This window comes from Brassica napus, chromosome C2, assembly GCF_020379485.1.
Source record: "Brassica napus cultivar Da-Ae chromosome C2, Da-Ae, whole genome shotgun sequence".
Classification (NCBI taxonomy): Eukaryota; Viridiplantae; Streptophyta; class Magnoliopsida; order Brassicales; family Brassicaceae; genus Brassica; species Brassica napus.
The window spans coordinates 52,041,407-52,063,880 of record NC_063445.1 but is presented as its reverse complement, the minus strand read 5'-3'; the positions used below and the strand labels follow the sequence as shown (position 1 = coordinate 52,063,880).

Sequence of the window (22,474 nt, the reverse complement as noted above, 5' to 3'; positions counted from 1 at the left end):
TTTAATTAAGGTTTGTATGAAACAAAAGATATAATCACATAATATCCAATGCAACTTCTCTTTTTTTTTGTATGAAAAAAATGATATAATCACATAATATATTTCTAATGAACCGTTGCTTTTTTTTATATGAAACACCGAACATTTTGTTGTCTTAAAATACAATTTAAAGAAATATATGAAACAAACAACATTTTGTTTAATTAATATGATAATAATTAATTTTTTTTTGAATATGTACAAAGGATGTCTTCCTCATCAAGTGATAAAGTAGATGAAGCGTTAGATGAAATTGTCGACGAAGTAGTCGATAATTACATCGACTCAGTGGTTAATGCTCAAACCAACAAGCCGAAGCGACGAAGTTATATCGAAAGAGAGCGGGAAGTAGGACACAAACAACTATGGAAGGATTATTTCGCGGAAAATCCAACATACCAGCCGGAAATGTTTAGGCGCCGTTTTCGAATGAACAAAACATTGTTCCTTCGCATAGTCCAAAGCCTAAGTACTGAACTGCCATACTTTCAGCAAAGAAGAAATGCTCATGGAAGGTTGGGGCTATCTGCACTTCAAAAGTGTACGGCAGCAATACGTATGCTGGCATACGGACAATCGGGAGATATGTATGACGAATATCTTCGACTAGGTGAAAGTACTTCACGTTTATGTTTGGATAATTTCACTAATGGGATTATACAATTGTTTGGAGCTGAGTATTTAAGAAGACCTACACCGGCGGATCTTCAACGATTACTCGATGTTGGAGAGGCACGGGGGTTTTCAGGGATGATAGGCAGCATCGATTGTATGCATTGGGAGTGGAAAAACTGCCCAACGGCTTGGAGAGGGCAGTTTACACTTGGTTCAGGAAAGCCGACAATTGTCTTAGAAGCTGTGGCATCACAGGATCTTTGGATATGGCACACATTTTTCGGTTTACCAGGTACTCTCAACGATATCAATGTTCTTGATCGGTCACCAGTTTTTGATGACATTTTACAAGGTCGAGCACCTAAAGTTAATTTCAAGGTCAACAACCACACCTATCGTATGGCATACTACCTTACTGGCGGAATTTATCCGCATTGGGCTACATTTATCCAATCCATCCCACTTCCTCAAGGTCCTAAAGCAGTGCGGTTTGCTGAACGCCAAGAAGCCACCAGAAAAGATGTCGAACGTGCTTTTGGAGTATTGCAATCGAGATTTGCAATAGTTAAAAACCCAGCTTTACAATGGACAAGGAAAAAATAGGAAGGATTATGAGATGTTGTGTTATATTGCACAATATGATAGTCGAGAACGAAAGAGACGGATACAATCAAATTGATACATCAGAGATCGAGTCGGGAGAGTCAAGCAGAAGTTCCCAGGTGCGAAGAAAAGAAAGTTTGAATGTCCATAATATGCTTGGCATTCGCACTGAAGTTCGAAATTCAGATAAACATGATCGTTTGAAAGCTGATATCATCGAAATTATCTGGCAAATGTTTGGTAATGTAGATGATTGATCGTTGTATGTTCATGAATTCTCAATGTATTGAATAAATTTCTTTTATAAATATATTGGTTAATGTAATCAATTCTTAATGTATTGAATATTTTAAAACTTATTATATTTTATTCATTTATTTTCAATATAGTGAAAATTTTTTTTAAAAAAATATATATATTATTTTATTCCTATGAACCCCTTCTGCAGGTTCACCAATACACGAACACAATCGATAGAAATTCACAACTATTTATGGTCCCACCAAAAAATAATAAAAAAACCTTATGAACCCCAAGAGGGGGTTCACCGATGTGGATGCCCTGATGTGCATAAATAAAGGAAGATATTACTAACTCTCTGAAGTGGATTTCATTTCAAAACTAAACCTACCAGTTTCAGAGGAAGACAATGACTAGTTCTGATCAATCTCTGTCGCAAAGTGTCTTTGTCTACGGCAGTTTTATAGATGAACTTGGACACAGACACAGCAAATACATCAAAAAATACACTCATACCACAACAATCTGACAATCATACACCATGGGGACTTTTTGGTTTTGCATTGTAGTGTACGGCCTATGTTTAATTGTAATTTAAGATGTGACGACAAATATCAACAACTCATACACACCGTACAAGATCAAATGTTCAAAACAAAAATGATGTTAATAACCAAGAAAAGTATGCATTTGTTAATGATAGAAACAGAGTATGACTGTTGATAAAGAACAAGAAAAAGATGATCTCCTACCATTTTACCAAATAAACCAAGAAAATAAGGAAGAAGAAGAAGAAGTCGTGGAAAGTAGGCTACGATACGAGGCTATAAACAGAGCACTACTTACTCATCTCTCTCACACACATTTTTTCAAACAGTGCACTATCAGAAAGAAGAAGAAGATGAGTAGTTCTGTATCTCCGTCGCACAATGTCTTCGTCTATGGCAGTTTCCAGGAACCAGCAGTCGTGGGTTTGATCCTCGAATGCACTCCCGTCATCGTATCCGCTCAACTCCACGGCTTGTACTGCATCTTACTTCACATCTCCGACCTTCCTTTTGGCTTAGATTGATTGTAGACGTGTTATTGTGGATGTTGCAGTCACAGGTACAGACTCAAAGGGCGTCAAAGGGCGTTTGCATCCTTGTATTGCTCCTTTTGAGACCGGAGTTATCAACGGCAAGGTTGAGTTCTCATCTTTTTTTTTTTGGGAAAATAGTATAACCTAAGAAAGAAAGAAACAAAACCTAATCTTCAAAAACTTCTTGCGCACGTAACTTTTACAAAGAAGTGCGCCTCAAGTAAGAGCGGTTAGGTTAGAAGACTAATCATAAACAAGATAACCTTCTTGGTTACCCCTCAAAAAATAAGAATTCGAATTTCTTCTATAATCTATGACTCTGCAATTGGGATATTTGGATTTTAATCAACCAGTATTAGTAGAGGATATCTTGTTTTGTTTGGGTTTATTCATTTCATGAGTTTTCTGAAGCTATGAACATTGTTTCTGGTTTATCTCCGGTTTACTCTATGATATTTTTAATGCACGTAAACTAAATTTTGGTTCATTTGAACATTCACATGTGAATGAATGAAAATTTAACCATTTATTCTTAAACTTGTTTTCTTTTCTTTTTTCTTTCTTGTTCTCGAAAACTGAAAGAAATGGTTGATGGTTTGTGCAGGTACTAACCGGATTAACAGATGCTCAGCTAGAGAACTTAGATATGATTGAAGGAGATGAATACGAGAGAAAAACTGTTGAGGTTGTATTGACCGTAAGTTTCACTTCATAATCTCTAATGATCTTTTATTATGATATTACTTAGAGCTTGAAGCTTGATCTCCTTTTATGCAGGATACCTTGGAGAAAATGGAAGTGGAAGCCTTTATATGGGCCAACAAGGATGATCCTGATATGTATGGAGAATGGGATTTTGAGGTTGAACTCATACGCTCACAAGTTTCCAGAGCATCAAAAACTAAGCACAAGTGTTTATTAAGTTTATGTTGCTTAATGGTTTTGGCGCAAACATTTTGTGTGGATATTTTATTTTGGTAGGAGTGGAAGCGGCTTCACATGGAGAAGTTCATAGAGGCATCGAAGAAGTTCATCGAATGGAAGAAGAATCCAAATGGCAAAACAAGGGAAGAGTTTGCCAAATTTGTAAACGAAGATCCTCCCGTGGCTTGAAGGATGTGTTATCTAATATTTATCTATCTTTTACTCAAAAATAAAAGGGTCTGATCAGTGATCAATGCCAAAAGATTATAATAAACTTTGTGAGTTCGAAAACAAAAAGATGTTGTACTGTATCTATATCTATATATAAACAAGAGGTATATGTGTTAAGTTTGGTGTCTTAATCTGAAACCAAAAAGTCATTTTGATTTGAAAAATACAAGAAGTTGCAAATGGTTTGGCTTCGACAGGTAGTGATTAAGCCCTCGGCCATATAACCAAATACTGATAAACATTATATTAATCTTTCATAATGGAGTAACAAATCGACAACTATTCGTAGGTAGTGTTAAGTTAAAAGCTAAGACGGTTCTATGCTCAATCTCGTATATTGGTTAATTCTTTTTATTTTTAAATTTTTCTATAAATGTTTATTCCAAATGTCGGACAAAAAAAATGTTGAACAAAAGAAAACACCTTAATTATAAAATATTATAAAAATAATGAATATGAAAAGACCAACGGAATATCTTAAGATTATAGAATGTTAAAAATATTAAGTAAATTGGGGATTCCTTTTAAGGGTGTTATAGAATGTCTTGTTTATTGCTATTTTAGTGGCCTTATAATTTAGTTTCTGAAGTTATAAACATTGTTAATGGCTCATATCTTCGGTTTAATACATTCTTAACCAATCGTGTACCTTTGATATTTCAATTCTTGATCTCAAAATCATAAACCATCTTTCAGAAAAATTCTCGATCTCAAAATATGAAAGAGGTGAGTTTTAAAAAGAAAAAAATCTGAAAGATGTGGGATTCGGAGGTTTAAAACCATTATGGATTAGCTGACAAGTTTCCACTAATCATTAAAAATTAATGTGTTTCCATGTTATTATGTTGTGAAGAAAAAAATGGTCTCACTTCAAAGTTCAAAGCTGATAAGATTATAAGCAACCTCTAGTTTATTACCATGGAGTTCAAAAGCTATATATTAGTGTATGTAGATAAGAGTATATTAAAAATTTGGAAATCCAACTAATAATATCTCATTTAACATATTGTTGGTTGAATTTCCAAAAAAATTAGTATATTTTTAATTAATTATATATGCATATACTAATACGTAATTTAAGAAAAAGGTACGTGAGTTGAGAACACAAACAAAATGTTTTATCTACATGAACACTTATATGAAAGTATATTATTTTATCATTTATGTTGTTTTTATGTCAGAGAAGAATAATTTTTGCCCAAAAAAGAAGAAGAACAGGGTGTTTCATCAATCAACATGCTGTATGTGGTCCAAATCCAAAAGAAATTTTCTTACTGATTTGGAAATGAGATTTGACTTTGGCTAACATATATTGGTCTACAAGCAGGTCCACATAGTTATTAAACAGAGAATCCAAAGTATAATGCCTAGCCACTAACAGTCAAACACCTCAGACCATTCTGCATCGCTAAAGTCTTTTTTTTTTTTTTTTTTTTTTTTCTGATTTAAAAATAAAAAATAAAAAAAATAAAAAGAGCACCAATCGCAGGTCGCCACGTGTTGGTGGGATCCGCGAACAGTGCAAAAAACACACAGCATACGTTTTTTATTGTGCACACTTTGTATACGGTTTATTCCAAAATCATGGGCCCTCTTTTAGAGACGCGCGATGCATATGCTATCGCAGTTTTCTACCAAGAAACCCTCACCCCGATATAAAAAAAAAACAAAAGATAAAGCCAGAAGTATTAGATCATCATTATCCCAGCAACCACGAAAGGTTGCTTAAAATTTTTTTTTTTTTTGGTCAAAAAATAAAAAATAAAATTAAAAAGTGCACCAATCGCGGACCGCCACGTGTTGGTGGAGTTCACGAATAATACAAGTAACAAAAAAAACTCGGTGCTTATTTTCCATGCGGAAAAAACGATGCCTGTGTTTTTGGTGGAACCCAAGCCATAAACAACTATTTTCTGCGGTAAAAAATGCTCTTAGCTACCTCCAATAATATAGGCAATACAATGTCAAAGATACTATAAATATTACATTAAACCAATAAATAGTCAGCCATACATCTGTTGATTTTGTATTAAATACAGAAAGAAAGAAAGAAAGCTACGTTAAGTGATGATGTGCATAAATAAAGGAAGATAGCATGATTAACCTGGTCTCTTAGTCGGGGTTCTTAACTCATGATTTTGACACTTTTTGTTTTTTTTTAAGATTTTTCGGCTAAGAAACGGCTCTTATATCTCTTATTTAAGAGACGGTTCTTAGCTTTTCTTAGTTAAAATCTAATAAAAACTAATAACTGTCTCTTATCTGAAGCTATGAACCTCAGTTAAGAGACTGGGGTTAACGATGGACGTGGATTTCATTTCAAAACTAAACCTACCAGTTTCTGAGGAAGACAATGACTAGTTCTGATCAATCTCTGTCGCACAATGTCTTTGTCTACGGCAGTTTTATAGATGAACTCGGACACAGACACAGCAAATACATCAACAAATACACTCATACCACAACAATCTGACAATCATACACCATGGGAACTTTTTGGTTTTGCATTGTAGTGTACGGCCTACGTTTAATCGTAATTTAAGATGTGACGACAAATGTCAACAACTCATACACACCGTACAAGATCAACTTGACTATTTTAAATGTTCAAAACAAAAATGATGTTAATAACCAAGAAAAGTATGCATTTGTTAATGATAGAAACAGAGTATGACTGTTGACAAAGAACAAGAAAAAGATGATCTCCTACCATTTTACCAAATAAACCAAGAAAATAAGGAAGAAGAAGGAAGAAGAAATTAGGCTACGATACGAGGCTATAAACAGAGCACTACTTACTCATCTCTCTCACACACATTTTTTCAAACAGAGCTCTATCAGAAAGAAGAAGAAGATGAGTAGTTCTGTATCTCCGTCTCACAATGTCTTCGTCTATGGCAGTTTCCAGGAACCAGCAGTCGTGGGTTTGATGCACTCCCGTCATCGTATCCGCTCAACTCCACGGCTTGTACTGCATCTTACTTCACATCTCCGACCTTCCTTTTGGCTTAGATTGATGATATCTTGCATATTTCTATTGTTTTATCCATTCACCCATGTGCATTTTGATCATATAGATTAGGATTTAGCCATTTTTATGTTGCATTTTGCATACATGAGTCCTTGTCAGGTATTGGAGTACTACATGGAGTTCTTGGAGATATTTGAGTGCATTTGGAGTTCAAAAGAAGTGTTTAAAGTGATCATTGGGCGAGCAGCGAATGGGAGCGACCAGTCCGGAGCGACACCATCAAGTCGCTCTGATCTCCCTATCGGAGCGACCTTACCAGAGCGACAGGGAGGAGTCGCTCGCGTTTTCATCACTCGGAGACGCGCGAACGAGTCCGGAGCGACACCATCAAGTCGCTTTGATCTCCCTATCAGAGCGACCTTACTAGAGCGACAGAGAAGAGTCGCTTGCGTTTTCATCACCCGGATACGCGAGAACGAGTCCGGAGCGACCTCTAGCAGCGACACAGCGAGGTCGCTCCCGAAGCATGGAGCGACTTGTCGGAGCTACGAGCCGAGGTCGCTGCGCGTCTTATTTCTGCTCGAACTTATGATTTCTCAAGGGCCTTTTGGTCATTTCATTATGCACGTTTTTATTTTCTAAACCTATGTTTTAATACTCTGTAAGCCACCAGGAGGCAGATCATCTTTGTTCTTAAGAAAAACCACCAAAAACCTTTGGAAAGTCATCTCTTGAATCAATTGATCAGTTTTGTTATTGAAATTCTGTGTTCTTATATCTATTTTCTGTGTTTCTCTACATGATTAATCTGAAATCCAACATGGGTTTAAGAGGAATCATGGAGATTAGTGAGTAATCACCTTTTGAATTCATGGGTTAGGGAGATTAAGGGTGATTAGGTTAGAGCTAGGATGTTTTAGTGTAGATCATTCATATTTTCTTGCTAACAGAGTGAACATAATGCATCTTTTGAGTTGGCCACTCAGTTGTTGATCCTTAGGCATTTCTCACCCGAAAGATGTTCGAAGAAATGCCCGAGACAACTCTTCTAAGCTTTTAGCATACTTTGCCAAAGACATTTGTTGTTAGAGGTGCTAAGATAGCCATTGGACTTGCTAGTTATGATTGCTTTCATATTATTCAACCAAAGACATTTGATGTTTGAATTGTGTTAGTAAATGAACATTCATCTAGACATAGAGTTTGTTTAGGATTGTGTCTAAGCTTAAGGTTGATAGTTTGATTGATCGTTTGCCATCCTTAGTTCGAAACTTGATCACCCCAGGTCTAATCCCTATATCCATGAGTTCTCTTTTCCCATAGTTAAGAAAATATCATTTAGTTATTCCTTTTAGTTAGTTATAGTTTAAAAACCCATCTAAATCATTGGTTGCACTTAGATTAAGTGATTACTTGCATTCTCGGTGCTTTGATATCTCTCAGAACTGGTTCGACAATCTTTTATACTACAACATTTGTCTTGGGAGCCTTGAAAACTCCCAACATCAAATTGGCGCCGTTGCCAAATTCTGAGTAGATTTAAACATTGAGATTTAGTCAATTGCTTGAGACTAAGTCATTTTTATTTTCATTTGTTACTGATTCTTTTTCAACTCCCTTTAATCTACATGTGTATGAACTTGCGGAGCAAGGGTCCATCAAACCTAGTTCCACGAGCTGCAGACATCAGAGCTTTAGAGAGAGTGTGTGCTAGAAAGAAAAGAGAAGAAGAGCAACAGGCTCAACTGCAAAGACTGAACACTGATATGGGAGACGTTCATCAGCATGATGCGGGCGTCAATGGCGCTAATAACAATGTTCCAGCTAACCAACAGCGAGCAGCTCGACCCATTGGCACTTACGACCGCCCCAACATTCATGGTTATAGATTGGGAATCCGAGCACCCGCTGTGGCAGCCAACAACTTTGAGATCAAATCAGGACTCCTCAACGTGATCGAGAACAACAAGTATCATGGCTTGGCTCTAAAGGATCCATTTGATCACTTGGACAGGTTCGACAGCTACTGTGGGTTGTCAAAAACCAATGGTGTGTCCGAAGATGCCTTAAAGCTCAAGTTATTCCCCTTCTCTTTGGGGGATAAGGCACGTCAGTGGGAGAAGTCTCTACCCAGCGACTCCATCACCACTTGGGATGACTGCAAGAAAGCATTCTTGGAGAAGTTCTTCTCTACTTCAAGAACTGCTAAGCTGAGAAACGAGATTTCCAGCTTTCAACAGAAGAACTTAGAAGGCTTCAGTGAAGCCTGGGAGAGATTCAAGGGCTACCAAGCTCAATGCCCACACCATGGTTTCTCTAAGGAGAGTTTGCTGAGCACATTCTACCGTGGTGCTCTTCCTAAGTACATGGCCAGACTGGATACAACTAGCAATGGGTTCTTCTTGGGGAGAACTGAGGAGGATGCAGAGGAGCTGGTTGACAACATGGTTAAGAGTGATGCAGTCTACAGTGGAGACCACGACAGAGGTAGTAGAACAGATGATAAGCAGACGAGGAAGGAGTTGAAGGCTCTACAGGATAAGATAGACATCCTCATTGCTGATAAAGCTACCCAAGAGCAGCTGCACTTTGTTGGCAACCCAAGCCAAGAGACACCAGTTGTTGTCCATGAAGTTGAGGGTTTGGAAGGTCAGGAAGAGCTGTGTTTCATCAACAACAATGGTAGCTGGTACAAGAAAGAGCCCAACTTTCAGTACAACAACTACCAACAGAAATCCTATTCCAACAACCAACAGAGTGGTTATCAGCCTCGGAATAATCAGCAAGGCAGCTATCAACCTCAGCAAAACCCTCCTCCTGGTTTCAACAACAAGGGCAACCATTCTTCCCAACAGCAATCTAATCCCTCTACCTCAACTCCTCAAGTCAGCAGCACTGATGCTCTACTGAAACAAATCCTGGAGTCTCAAACAAGAAGTGAGAAGCATGTTGGCTATGAGTTGAAGAACCTTCACTCAAAGATTGATGGGAGCTACAATGAGCTCAACAACAAGTTCAGAGCTTGGAGAACCAGTTTGCTGCCATGAACACTCAACAAAATCGCCAACAAGGTTCTCTACCTGGAAAATCTGAGCAAAACCCAAAGGAAACCATGAAAGCTATCACTCTCAGGAGTGGTAAGGAGTTACCTCAGAGAGCTCTCACCAAGGATGCTGAGAAACAAAGTGAGGGGGTTGCCATCAACATAGATGATGAAGTGGTGATTGTTGATGAGAAGATCAATGACGAGATCTTGGAGAAGATAGTGGAAGCCAAAGGAAAAGGAAAGGTTGGAGAAGAGAAGAAAACAGTTAAGGATGGTGAAGTTGTCACTCCTGCAAGTGAAAGTTCTTTTGTTCCTCCTGCCTATGAACCCAAGCTCCCATTCCCAGGTCGATTCAAGAGGCAGCTGCTAGAGAAGTACAAAGCTCTATTTGAAAAGCAAATGAGTGAAGTCCAGGTCACAATGCCCGTTATTGATGCTTTCATGCTGATTCCTCAATACAGCAAGTTCCTGAAAGATGCTGTAGCTGCAAAGAAGAAAGAGATGGAGGGCATGGTGATTCTCACTCATGAGTGCAGTGCTATCATTCAGAGGCTTGTCATTCCAAAGAATCTAGAAGATCCAGGATGCTTCACATTACCTTGTGCTCTTGGACCTATGGTATTTGATAGATGTCTCTGCGATTTGAGAGCTAGTGTCAGCTTGATGCCCCTATCTGTTGCTAAGAAGCTCGGCTTCACTCAGTACAAGAAGTGTAGACTTTCTCTGATATTGGCTGATCGTTCTGTGAAGTACCCTGTGGGTATCTTAGAGGACCTGGGTATCTTAGAGGACCTCCCAGTGATGGTTGGAAATTATGAGATCCCTACAGACTTTGTGGTGCTTGAAATGGGTGAAGAAGCTCAAGACCCTTTAATCCTTGGAAGGCCTTTCTTAGCCACAGCAGGAGCTATTGTTAATGTGAAAGAAGGCAAGATTGATCTCCATCTGGGTAAAGGGCACATTCTCCATTTTGACATGAAGGAGGTAATGAGGAGGCCAACAGTTCAAGGGCAAGTGTTCTACATTGAAGATATGAACGCCCTTGCTGATGAACTCCTTGAAGAGTTGTCACTAGAGGACCCTCTACAACATGCTTTGACTGTAGAGAGAGAGGCTGAGGTGATTGAGAACCTGGAGAGTAGTGCCTATGGGATGATGCTGGATTCACACCAGGGGTTTGTCAGTAAGGATCAGTACGAGGAGCTTCCACAGATGGTTCACCAAGAAGTCTCAGCCACTCAGCAAGATGACACCCAACAAGATGACTGGAGTGAGCTTAAGGCACCTAAAGTGGAGCTTAAACCTCTCCCCCATGGTGTAAGGTATGCATTCCTTGGTCCTAATGAAACTTATCCTGTCATTGTGAGTAGTGAACTTACTGAAACTGAGCTATCTGAACTTTTGAAAACGCTTAAAAGATTTAGAAAGGCAATAGGTTACTCACTGGATGACATCAAGGGAATATCACCCTCTTTGTGCATGCATAGGATACATCTTGAGGATGAATCAATGACTTCTATCGAGCATCAAAGAAGGTTAAATCCTAACCTGAAGGATGTTGTAAAGAAAGAGATTCTTAAACTCTTAGATGCTGGTGTTATTTACCCTATCTCAGATTCTAAATGGGTATCACCTGTGCATGTTGTACCAAAGAAAGGTGGTATCACTGTGATTAAAAATGACAAGGATGAATTGATACCAACAAGAACCATCACAGGTCATAGAATGTGCATTGATTACCGAAAACTAAACTCCGCATCTAGAAAGGATCATTTCCCATTACCATTTATTGATCAGATGCTTGAGAGACTTGCAAATCACCCATTCTATTGCTTTCTTGATGGGTACTCAGGATTTTTCCAAATCCCCATACATCCCAATGATCAAGAGAAAACGACATTCACATGTCCCTATGGTACCTTTGCATATCGAAGGATGCCATTTGGTCTATGTAATGCTCCAGCCACCTTTCAAAGGTGCATGATGTCAATTTTCTCTGATCTGATTGAGGATGTTGTGGAGGTATTTATGGATGATTTCTCTGTCTACGGATCTTCGTTTTCTGCTTGTTTGTCAAACTTGTGCAGGGTCCTACAGAGATGTGAAGACACCAACCTTGTGCTGAATTGGGAGAAGTGTCACTTCATGGTCAAGGAAGGGATTGTGCTGGGACACAAGATTTCAGAGAAGGGGATTGAGGTGGATAAAGCCAAAATCGATGTTATGGTTGGTTTGCCCCCACCAAAGACAGTGAAAGACATCCGGAGTTTTCTTGGTCATGCTGGGTTCTACAGGAGGTTCATCAAGGACTTCTCCATGATCACTAGACCTTTGACCAGGCTGCTGTGCAAGGAAGCCACCTTCAGTTTTGATGTGGAATGTCTACAAGCTTTCAAGAAGCTGAAAGGTGAACTCATTAGTGCTCCAATTGTCCAGCCACCTGATTGGGATCTCCCTTTTGAGATCATGTGTGACGCTAGTGACTATGCTGTGGGAGCTGTTTTGGGGCAGAAGAAAGATGGCAAAACCCATGTGATCTACTATGCCAGCCAAACCCTCAATGATGCTCAGATGAGGTATGCCACAACAGAGAAGGAGATGCTGGCAATTGTTTTTGCCTTTGAGAAGTTCAGGAGCTACTTGGTTGGGTCTAAAGTCATTGTCTACACAGATCATGCTGCCTTGAGACACCTTTTGGCCAAGAAGGATGCAAAACCCAGGCTTTTGAGGTGGATCCTTTTGCTTCAAGAGTTTGATATGGAGATTAAGGACAAGCCAGGAGTTGAGAATGGTGTAGCTGATCATTTGTCCAGGTTGAGGGTAGAGTCTGGTATTCCTATTGACGAAGGACTTCCTGAGGAGCAGATCATGGCTATTGAAGCAGTGATAGCAGTTTGTGAGACTGGTAGGAAGCTGGAAGAAGTCAAGGCAACAGAAGAGAAGGAACCTTGGTATGCTGATTTGGTGAACTACCTAGCCACAGGAAGAGAACCTTTGAATCTTGTGGGCTATGCCAAGAAGAAGTTCTACAAGGATGTGAAGAGATACTACTGGGATGAACCCTATCTCTACATTCTCTGCAAGGATCAGCTTTATAGAAGAGTGGTTGCAAATGAGGAGATTGATGGGATCCTTACACAGTGTCATGGATCATCTTATGGAGGCCACTTTGCCACCTTCAAGACAGTTGCGAAAGTGTTACAAGCTGGATTCTGGTGGCCACATATGTTCAAGGATACACAAGACTTTGTTTCAAAGTGTGATTTTGAAACATCACCAAGAGGAATGAGATGCCTCAGAATCCAATCCTTGAAGTTGAAGTGTTTGATGTGTGGGGTATTGACTTCATGGGACCATTTCCATCATCTTTTGGAAACAAATACATCCTTGTGGCTGTTGATTATGTCTCCAAATGGGTGGAAGCTATTGCAAGCCCCACCAATGATGCTAGAGTTGTAACCAAGATGTTCAAGAGCATCATCTTTCCAAGGTTTGGAGTCCCAAGAGTTGTGATCAGTGACGGAGGTTCCCACTTCATTAACAAACTGCTTGAGGGACTTCTCAAGAAGAATGGTGTGAAGCACAAGGTGGCAACTCCTTATCACCCCCAAACAAGTGGCCAAGTTGAGATTTCTAACAGGGAGATCAAGTCTATCTTGGAGAAGATTGTGGGGATCACAAGGAAGGATTGGTCCAATAAGCTTGATGATGCACTTTGGGCTTATAGGACAGCGTACAAGACACCACTGGGCACCACACCTTTCAACCTAGTGTATGGGAAAGCTTGCCATCTGCCAGTGGAGCTTGAGTACAAGGCACTATGGGCAATAAAGTTGCTGAACTTTGACATCAAGAGTGCCAAGGAGAAAAGGATTTTTCAGCTACATGAGCTTGATGAGATAAGAATGGATGCTTTTGAGAACTCAAGGATCTACAAGGAGAAGACTAAAGCTTTCCATGACAAGAATATCCTGAAGAGAGAGTTTAAAGAAGGAGATCAAGTTCTTCTCTACAACTCTAGGCTGAAGCTATTTCCAGGAAAGCTTAAGTCAAGGTGGTCAGGTCCTTTCAAAGTCAAAGAGGTTAGGCCATATGGAGCAATAGTTTTGTGGAGTACTGATGGAAGAGACTTCACAGTCAATGGGCAAAGGGTTAAGCTCTACATGGCTACTGCACCAGAGGAAATGGGGTTTCAACTCCACTGTCTGACCCTACCCCGGCCTAATCCAAAAAGGGGCAAAGTCAAGCTAGAGACTTAAAACAAGCTCACTTGGGAGGAAGTCCCATGCGTATCCTTGTATATATTGCATTGGTATTTTCATTTTCATCTTATTGCATAAAAAAAAAAGGAAAGAGAGAAGTCGTGTGCAGGTGCTTGATCGATGCAGGTTTGAGCAAAAATCGTGCGTGGGAGCGAGGTCTCACAGCGACACCTCGAAGTCGCTCCAGCTGGGAGCGACGTTACGGGAGCGACACCTCGAGGTCGCTTGGCTTAAAGACGTTTTGTGCTCCAAAAACACTCTCGGAGCGACCTCTCAAAGCGAGCACATGAAGTCGCCCCAACTGGGAGCGACGTTACGGGAGCGACACCTCGAAGTCGCTCGCGTTTTCGTCGTCATAGAGCTCAAAACCTGGCCTGGAGCGACGTCCTAGAGCGACATCTCGAAGTCACTCCAGCTCCAGAGCGAGGTTTCGAGAGCGACACTCCAAGGTCGCTCGCGTTTTCGTCAAATCACGACGCGAGAAAACGACTCGGGAGCGACCTCTCGCAGCGACACCCTCACGTCGCTCCCGAACCGGTCCAGGTAAGTTTTCTAACTCTAAACCCCGGTTTAATTCAAGTAAACCGACCCTAACCACCCTACCCCGAAACGGACGACCCTAAACCTACCCCCAACCCCCGCGACTCCATCTCTCTCACTCTCCCCTCCTCTCTCAAACTCTCTCAAACTCACCCACACCAAAAATCCCAAAACTTTATCAATTCTCACCCAAATCAACTAGTTCTTGTTTCTAAATCCAAGCTTTCGCCCCTGTAGCCTATTCCTCACCACCCATTCACCATTTCCTTTCATCCAAAGCAAGGTATTGAGTTTTGAAATTCAAATTCGTAGGTCCATGAACCCTAGGATTTGAAAATCGAAATTTGGTCATTTTTTTGCTAGATTGTGGTGAAATAGACTAGGGAAAACTTATCTATCAAGTTGGGTTGTCGAATAAATGGTGAAATTGAGTTTAATTTGCACTTTGGCAAAATTAGGGTTCATGGATTTGGGGCTTTTCGAATTTGACCTTAATTGGGTGTGTTTGTGGGTGAACTAGATGCGTTAAGGTGTTACAAGAGTGAGAATTGTTGCATTGTGTTGATAATTCATTTGTTAAGTTCACTTTTACAATTTTCACTTGCAAAGTCTTGCCCTTCTTTACTTCCATCTACTTATCTCTTTTTAAGTTTTTAATTTTTCAGGTGAAAATGGTTAAGAAGACAAAGGGAAAGTTGGAAGCTGAGAGGCAAGAAGCTGAAAGACAAGAGTTTGCACTAAGAGGAAAAGCTTTAGCCTGCGAGCCAACTGGCTCAGGGACGCAGAGGACTGTTCGACAGCAGACTTTGGCTGCAAGGAAATCGAAAGAACAGGAGAAGAGGGCAGGGAAAAGTGTAGCAGTTCCCAACCATGAGGAAAGTGAAACTGAGAGTGCTGATGAGCAGGCACCTACGAAGAAAGCCAAGATGTCCAAAGGCAAAGGGGTTGCGGTTGATCGAGATAGGGCGAAAACTCCATCTGTGGAGGAGCTGTATGATCACTTGAAGAATGGGGTCACTTGGACTCCAACCAGGTTCGCCGACCTTGATCTGCTGAAGGAGTTGGGTCTTGAATCTGACATTAAGGAGATGCTAGGACATTTGAAGATGTCAAAACTCCTCACCATGGCATATCCTTTCTACAAGGATGTCACTTGTCAGTTCTTATCTTCTCTTGCGGTCACTTACCACGACACCGCGCATGTGAGGCAAGGATGGGGCAAAATCAGTTTCAAGGTCAATGGACGAGAATACAACATGAACTTCAAGGACATTGGGAGAGTCATGGGGTTCCAAGACCTAGAAGACCACTCCCTACCCAAGTGTGAGAACCTTCCCACGGAGCTTTGGAAGTTGATCACTGGAAACAAACACTCTACCGGGGCTGACAAGAACTCACACATCCGACACCCGTCCGTACGTTACCTCCACAGGATGCTCGTCCATGCATTCTACCCACGGAAGCAAGCTGGTACGGTTACTGAGGAAGACATGCGACTGCTCTATCCGGCTATCCGTGCCTACGCCCAACCTGGAGTTTTACCCCTTCCCAGCACCGACATCTATGCTACCTTCGGGATGGTCAGTTTCTTTTTGGGTCGTCTCCAGCACTACAGAGACTGGGCGTGGTACACCACTGATTCGCGCCCAAAGATGGGGATAGGTGGAATGATCACACCACTGCTCCAATTTCTGAATGTTCCCTTGGGAAAGGACGCAGCGGGACCTAAGTTCATTGATGGCACCTACTTGAGGATTGCCACCTATTTTAGTGGGATGTATGGGAAGGACTACGTCTACCACTACTACTTGCAGGGCAAGCCAGTCGAAGTGGTTCTTCCAAACCGGAACCTGACGAGTTTATAGATACCTGGAGCTATCAGCTTCAACATACCCCAGGAGTACTTTCTTGGAGAACACGGGCATCTCGATCCAGTTCATGCTGCTCCATCAAGGAGAAGGAGTGTTCCTACGCGACCTGACTCGCCTGTTGCAGACACTTCTGAGCATATCTATGGACCTCCGCGCTACTACTTCAAGCCACATGACGGAGTTCTTCCCCCTGGAGCTCTTCGTGATGCTCATGACCACATTGGTCGCCTTCAGAGGTGAAACAAGGCTCAGGACAGAACGATAGAAAAGCTGAAGGATAAGTGCAAGGCGCTAAGCAAGACAGTAAAGAAGCAGGCAAAGACCTCAGCCAAATTCATGAAGAAAGTAGCTGATGTCCTAACCAGGGGAGGAATAGCTGGATGTAGCTCAGCAGACTTCGCTTTCGCGAACACCTCAAACCCCCAGCCTCCACCTCCGCCTGATGCTCTTGGCTTCCCCCTCACTGCTGCGCAGCTTCAGAGTAAGTGGAGGAACCCACCCACTCAACCTTCCACTTCCGGTAACAAGTTCCCATCCCTCGCTTCTTCTGATAGTGAGGTCGAGATTGACGAGGTTGAGAGCCAACCATGGTATGGAGGCTCCGGTTCAGCATCCGGTGGTTACTACACCACCTTTCCACCTGACGACGATGATGCTGGGGCATCTGCCCCCACCTACTATCCATAGGAGGTACTTCTTTCTCTCCCTTGTATATACCATTTCCTTTTTGCATATTAGTTTTCTTTTCGGTATCTCTCTCTTTACTTAACAACACAGAGACTGTGTAACTCAAGTTTGGGGGAGGTACCAAGCATTTGATCATGTTTGCTTTGATGTTGTTTCATGGAGTCATGCATTGCATACCTATTTGCATAAAAAAAACAAAAACAAATTCATTTAGTTTGCATCATTTTGCATTTCTAGGAGAGTCTAGAGCATATAGGTTGCATTCACTTGCATTGGGAGCAATGATTTTAAATGCCTTATAAAGAACACTATGTTTCACCTGAAAAGCTATGCACCTCTCGAAAAGACTTGTATGTTTCGTGCCTTGAAAACTCTTCTTGAAACTTGTTGATTGCTGAAACCTAGTCTTTGAAGCCAACTACAACCCTATTTGAACTAAACGAACTTAATGCTTCTTGCTTAGGGTGCCTTGTGTACTGAGTCATGGCTATACACACTTGAGTTGTCACATCTTTTATGCCAATCTTTTTTGACAAACTCTAGTGGTAGACCACTCCCAAAAACCTTTCCCTCCTTTTAAGCTTTCATTGTTTGATGAGTGAGGCCTTCTTAGGAAAGTCTTACATGTGCATAATGTTGAGAGTATCAGGAACGACAATGCTTGATCTTCATTCTTGCTAGATTAGGTACATCATTGTCTAGCCATAGATGGGGGTGAGTGTTGTAAAGTTTGATTTGGGAGTATGAGAAAGTGGAAGGAAAAGAGTGAACTCTTGTGCTTAATTGACTAGTCTTTATGGGATAAGTAGAGAAACTTCTAGCTCAGTTTATGAAAAGTCTTGGCCCCCGAAAAAAAAAAGAGAAAGAAAAAGAAAAGAAAAAAAATATATATATATAAAAAAAAAAAAAAAAAAAGGGGCTAGCAAAACTGTTTATAGCTAAGTTTTGTTTTGAAGTTGAGAAAAATCCTTATGAGATTTCAAAGAAAAGAGTTTTGTGTGCAGGGTGTTCTTGAGATCTTTTGGTAAGAGATGTGAGTTGGGCTTGACATTGGGGAAAGATTGTGTAATTGTATGTTTGGGAAAAGGGTAGAACAATGGAGATTGAGCATTGTATGCATGAGTTGGTCCCTTTCTTAGATATATTATGTGCAATGTCAAGGCTACTTGTTTCGAGAGTAAACCACCTTAAAGATTTTATGTTTCGAACCTCTTGAATCACTTGAATAAAAGCCTTCCCTTACCCAAATGACTTGGACCGACTGACCATTTGCAAGAATTCACTAGATGTTTTGTGCTTAATGAACGTGAGAGTTGGTTGATTTGAATGTGTGGATGCTTGATGATGAGTGTAGGGGCAAAAAGGAGTTGAGATAGGCCTAGAGAAGCTAGAGTGTAATAAGAGAGTGTGCTAATTGTGTTTGCTAGTGGTGTTTCTTTTGGCTATGAGCTCCCACCTTCAAACCTCTCTCCCTATGAGTTCTAGAAAGTTCACTTGTGGACAAGTACAGAACAAGTTTGGGGGAGTTGATATCTTGCATATTTCTATTGTTTTATCCATTCACCCATGTGCATTTTGATCATATAGATTAGGATTTAGCCATGTTTAGGTTGCATTTTGCATACATGAGTCCTTATCAGGTATTGGAGTACCACATGGAGTTCTTGGAGACATTTGGGTGCATTTGGAGTTCAAAAGAAGTGTTTAAAGTGATCATTGGGCGAGCAGCACATGGGAGCGACCAGTCCAGAGCGACACCATCAAGTCGCTCTGATCTCCCTATCGGAGCGACCTTACCAGAGCGACAGGGAGGAGTCGCTCGCGTTTTCATCACTCGGAGACGCGAGAACGAGTCCGGAGCGATACCATCAAGTCGCTTTGATCTCCCTATCAGAGCGACCTTACCAGAGCGACAGGGAAGAGTTGCTCGCGTTTTCATCACCCGGAGACACGAGAACGAGTCTGGAGCGACCTCTCGCAGCGACACAGCGAGGTCGCTCCCGAAGCATGGAGCGACTTGTCGGAGCGACGAGCTGAGGTCGCTGCGCGTCTTATTTCTGCTCGAACTTTTTATTTCTCAAGGGCCTTTTGGTCATTTCATTATGCACGTTTTTATTTTCTAAACCTATGTTTTAATACTCTGTAAGCCACCAGGAGGCAGATCATCTTTGTTCTTAAGAAAAACCACCAAAAACCTTTGGAAAGTCATCTCTTGAATCAATTGATCAGTTTTGTTATTGAAATTCTGTGTTCTTATATCTATTTTCTGTGTTTCTCTACATGATTAATCTGAAATCCAACATGGGTTTAAGAGGAATCATGGAGATTAGTGAGTAATCACCTTTTGAATTCATGGGTTAGGGAGATAAGGGTGATTAGGTTAGAGCTAGGATGTTTTAGTGTAGATCATTCATATTTCCTTGCTAACAGAGTGAACATAATGCATCTTCTGAGTTGGACACTCAGTTGTTGATCCTTAGGCATTTCTCACCCGAAAGGTGTTCGAAGAAATGCCCGAGACAACTCTTCTAAGCTTTTAGCATACTTTGCCAAAGACATTTGTTGTTAGAGGTGCTAAGATAGCCATTGGACTTGCTAGTTATGATTTCTTTCATATTATTCAACCAAAGACATTTGATGTTTGAATTGTGTTAGTAAATGAACATTCATCTAGACATAGAGTTTGTTTAGGATTGTGTCTAAGCTTAAGGTTGATAGTTTGATTGATCGTTTGCCATCCTTAGTTCGAAACTTGATCACCCCAGGTCTAATCCCTATATCCATGAGTTATCTTTTCCCATAGTTAAGAAAATATCATTTAATTATTCCTTTTAGTTAGTTATAGTTTAAAAACCCATCTAAATCATTAGTTGCACTTAGATTAAGTGATTATTTGCATTCTCGGTGCTTTGATATCTCTCAGAACTGGTTCGACAATCTTTTATACTACAACATTTGTCTTGGGAGCCTTGAAAACTCCCAACATCAATTGATTGTAGACGTGTTATTGTGGATGTTGCAGTCACAGGTATAGACTCAGAGGGCGTTTGCATCCTTGTATTGCTCCTTTTGAGACCGGAGTTATCAACGGCAAGGTTGAGTTCTCATCTTTTTTTTTTTTGGGAAAATAGTATAACCTAAGAAAGAAAGAAACAAACAAAACCTAATCTTCAAAAACTTCTTGAGCACGTAACTACTTCTTTTACAAAGAAGTGCGCCTCAAGTAAGAGCGGTTAGGTTAGAAGACTAATCATAAACAAGATAACCTTCTTGGTTACCCCTCAAAAAATAAGAATTCGAATTTCTTCTATAATCTATGACTCTGCAATTGGGATATTTGGATTTTAATCAACCAGTATTAGTAGAGGATATCTTGTTTTGTTTGGGTTTATTTATTTCATGAGTTTTCTGAAGCTATGAACATTGTTTCTGGTTTATCTCCGGTTTACTCTATGATATTTTTAATGCACGTAAACTAAATTTTGGTTCATTTGAACATTCACATGTGAATGAATGAAAATTTAACCATTTATTCTTAAACTTGTTTTCTTTTCTTTTTTCTTTCTTGTTCTCGAAAACTGAAAGAAATGGTTGATGGTTTGTGCAGGTACTAACCGGATTAACAGATGCTCAGCTAGAGAACTTAGATATGATTGAAGGAGATGAATACGAGAGAAAAACTGTTGAGGTTGTATTGACCGTAAGTTTCACTTCATAATCTCTAATGATCTTTTATTATGATATTACTTAGAGCTTGAAGCTTGATCTCCTTTTATGCAGGATACCTTGGAGAAAATGGAAGTGGAAGCCTTTATATGGGCCAACAAGGATGATCCTGATATGTATGGAGAATGGGATTTTGAGGTTGAACTCATACGCTCACAAGTTTCCAGAGCATCATAACTAATCACAAGTGTTTATTAAGTTTATGTTGCTTAATGGTTTTGGCGCAAACATTTTGTGTGGATATTTTATTTTGGTAGGAGTGGAAGCGGCTTCACATGGAGAAGTTCATAGAGGCATCGAAAAAGTTCATCGAATGGAAGAAGAATTCAAATGGCAAAACAAGGGAAGAGTTTGCCAAATTTGTAAACGAAGATCCTCCCGTGGCTTGAAGGATGTGTTATCTAATATTTATCTATCTTTTACTAAAAAATAAAAGGGTCTGATCAGTGATCAATGCCATAAGATTATAATAAACTTTGTGAGTTCGAAAACAAAAAGATGTTGTACTGTATCTATATCTATATATGAACAAGAGGTATATGTGTTAAGTTTGGTGTCTTAATCTGAACCCAAAAAGTCATTTTGATTTGAAAAATATAAGTATAGCTATCAAATGGGCGGACTGACCATTGGTTGCTCATGTCCAAATATAAATGGGTCTATTTCGGTGACACCCATTTGTCCATGAGGATTATAAATGGACAAGAATCACAAGATAAATGGGTAATGGACGTTAATGGATTTGGACTATGTGGATGCGGTCGGTCCAATTGTCACAAAAAGCTAGGGTTTCTAAAATTTAATATCGAATTTTCTGACAAAACCAGAAAATCAAGTGTTCTCGCTAAAACCACAAAAACATTTTTTTCCGCCAAAACCGGAAAATCAAGTTTTTCCGTCAAAACCGGAAAATCGAGTTTTCCCGCCAAAACCGCAAAATCAAGTTTTTCCGCCCAAACCGCAAAATCGAGTTTTCCGTCAAAACCGCAAAATCGGGTTTTCACGCCAAAACCGTAAAATCAAGTTTTCCCGCCAAAACCGCAAAATCGAGTTTTCCGCCAAAACCGCAAAATCGAGTTTTCCCGCCAAAACGGCAAAATCAAGTTTTTCCGCCAATACAGTAAAATCGAGTTTTTTCGCCAAAACCAGAAAATCGAGTTTTCCCGTCAAAACCGTAAAATCGAGTTTTTCCGTCAAAACTAAGTTTTTTCCGACAAAACCGCAAAATCGAGTTTTCCGCCAAAACCGTAAAATTTGTAAGCTTATAGATTAAAATTAAAAATTTTCTTATATGGTCCATTATGGATTCCATGGCAGCCCATGTAAACATGAGTGTTAGTGGGTCTGGTTTTTAATGAACATGGTTTCTAATGGATATGGTCACTCTTCGTCCACAAACAATAAATGGATAAAGGGATATGTGCTAATAGACATGGGCTAGCCCAGTTTAGGCTCTAAATACAATAAGTTGCAAATGGTTTGGCTTTGACAGGTAGTGATTAAGCCATCGGCCATATAACCAAATACTTATAAACATTATATTAATCTTTCATAATGGAGTAACAAATCGACAACTATTCGTAGGTAGTTAAGTTAAAAGCTAAGACGGTTCTATGCTCAATCTCGTATATTGGTTAA

The 22,474-nt window shown here is 40.2% G+C and overlaps 3 protein-coding genes and 1 non-coding gene across 4 annotated transcripts; 3 read left to right on the top strand and 1 right to left on the bottom strand.

The window, feature by feature from the left end:
* The first annotated feature begins 246 nt into the window (after window positions 1–246).
* On the top strand, window positions 247–1,514 carry LOC125582478. The gene is made up of 2 exons (XM_048749220.1): window positions 247–946; window positions 1,300–1,514. The coding sequence occupies exons 1-2, from the start codon at window positions 247–249 to the stop codon at window positions 1,512–1,514; spliced, it is 915 nt and encodes a 304-aa protein (XP_048605177.1).
* A 677-nt stretch (window positions 1,515–2,191) lies between these two features.
* LOC106382159 (protein AIG2 A) lies at window positions 2,192–3,850 on the top strand. The gene is given in 6 exon segments (XM_048746998.1): window positions 2,192–2,520; window positions 2,599–2,623; window positions 2,625–2,681; window positions 3,183–3,275; window positions 3,356–3,439; window positions 3,560–3,850. Coding segments are annotated over 6 exon segments (702 nt in total). The 5' UTR covers window positions 2,192–2,209; the 3' UTR covers window positions 3,692–3,850.
* Window positions 3,851–8,911: 5,061 nt separating this feature from the next.
* Window positions 8,912–9,018, bottom strand: LOC125582596. Its single transcript, XR_007320053.1, has one exon. It is a non-coding gene; the product is annotated as a small nucleolar RNA R71 (small nucleolar RNA).
* A 7,024-nt stretch (window positions 9,019–16,042) lies between these two features.
* LOC125582477 (protein AIG2 B-like) lies at window positions 16,043–21,384 on the top strand. The gene is made up of 5 exons (XM_048749219.1): window positions 16,043–16,179; window positions 20,133–20,205; window positions 20,718–20,810; window positions 20,891–20,974; window positions 21,094–21,384. Exons 1-5 carry the CDS (start codon window positions 16,043–16,045, stop codon window positions 21,223–21,225), a joined length of 519 nt encoding a protein of 172 aa, XP_048605176.1. The 3' UTR covers window positions 21,226–21,384.
* Window positions 21,385–22,474: the final 1,090 nt, after the last annotated feature.

Bases quoted from the DNA above. Each gene is read 5' to 3' on its own strand.
- LOC125582478 (XM_048749220.1), top strand. From the start codon at position 247: ATGTCTTCCTCATCAAGTGATAAAGTAGATGAAGCGTTAGATGAAATT. The intron at 947-1,299 runs GTACTCTCAACG...ACAATATGATAG, and splicing joins CACATTTTTCGGTTTACCAG to TCGAGAACGAAAGAGACGGA.
- LOC125582477 (XM_048749219.1), top strand. From the start codon at position 16,043: ATGCGACTGCTCTATCCGGCTATCCGTGCCTACGCCCAACCTGGAGTT. The intron at 20,206-20,717 runs GTTGAGTTCTCA...TGGTTTGTGCAG, and splicing joins CCGGAGTTATCAACGGCAAG to GTACTAACCGGATTAACAGA. The intron at 20,811-20,890 runs GTAAGTTTCACT...CCTTTTATGCAG, and splicing joins CTGTTGAGGTTGTATTGACC to GATACCTTGGAGAAAATGGA.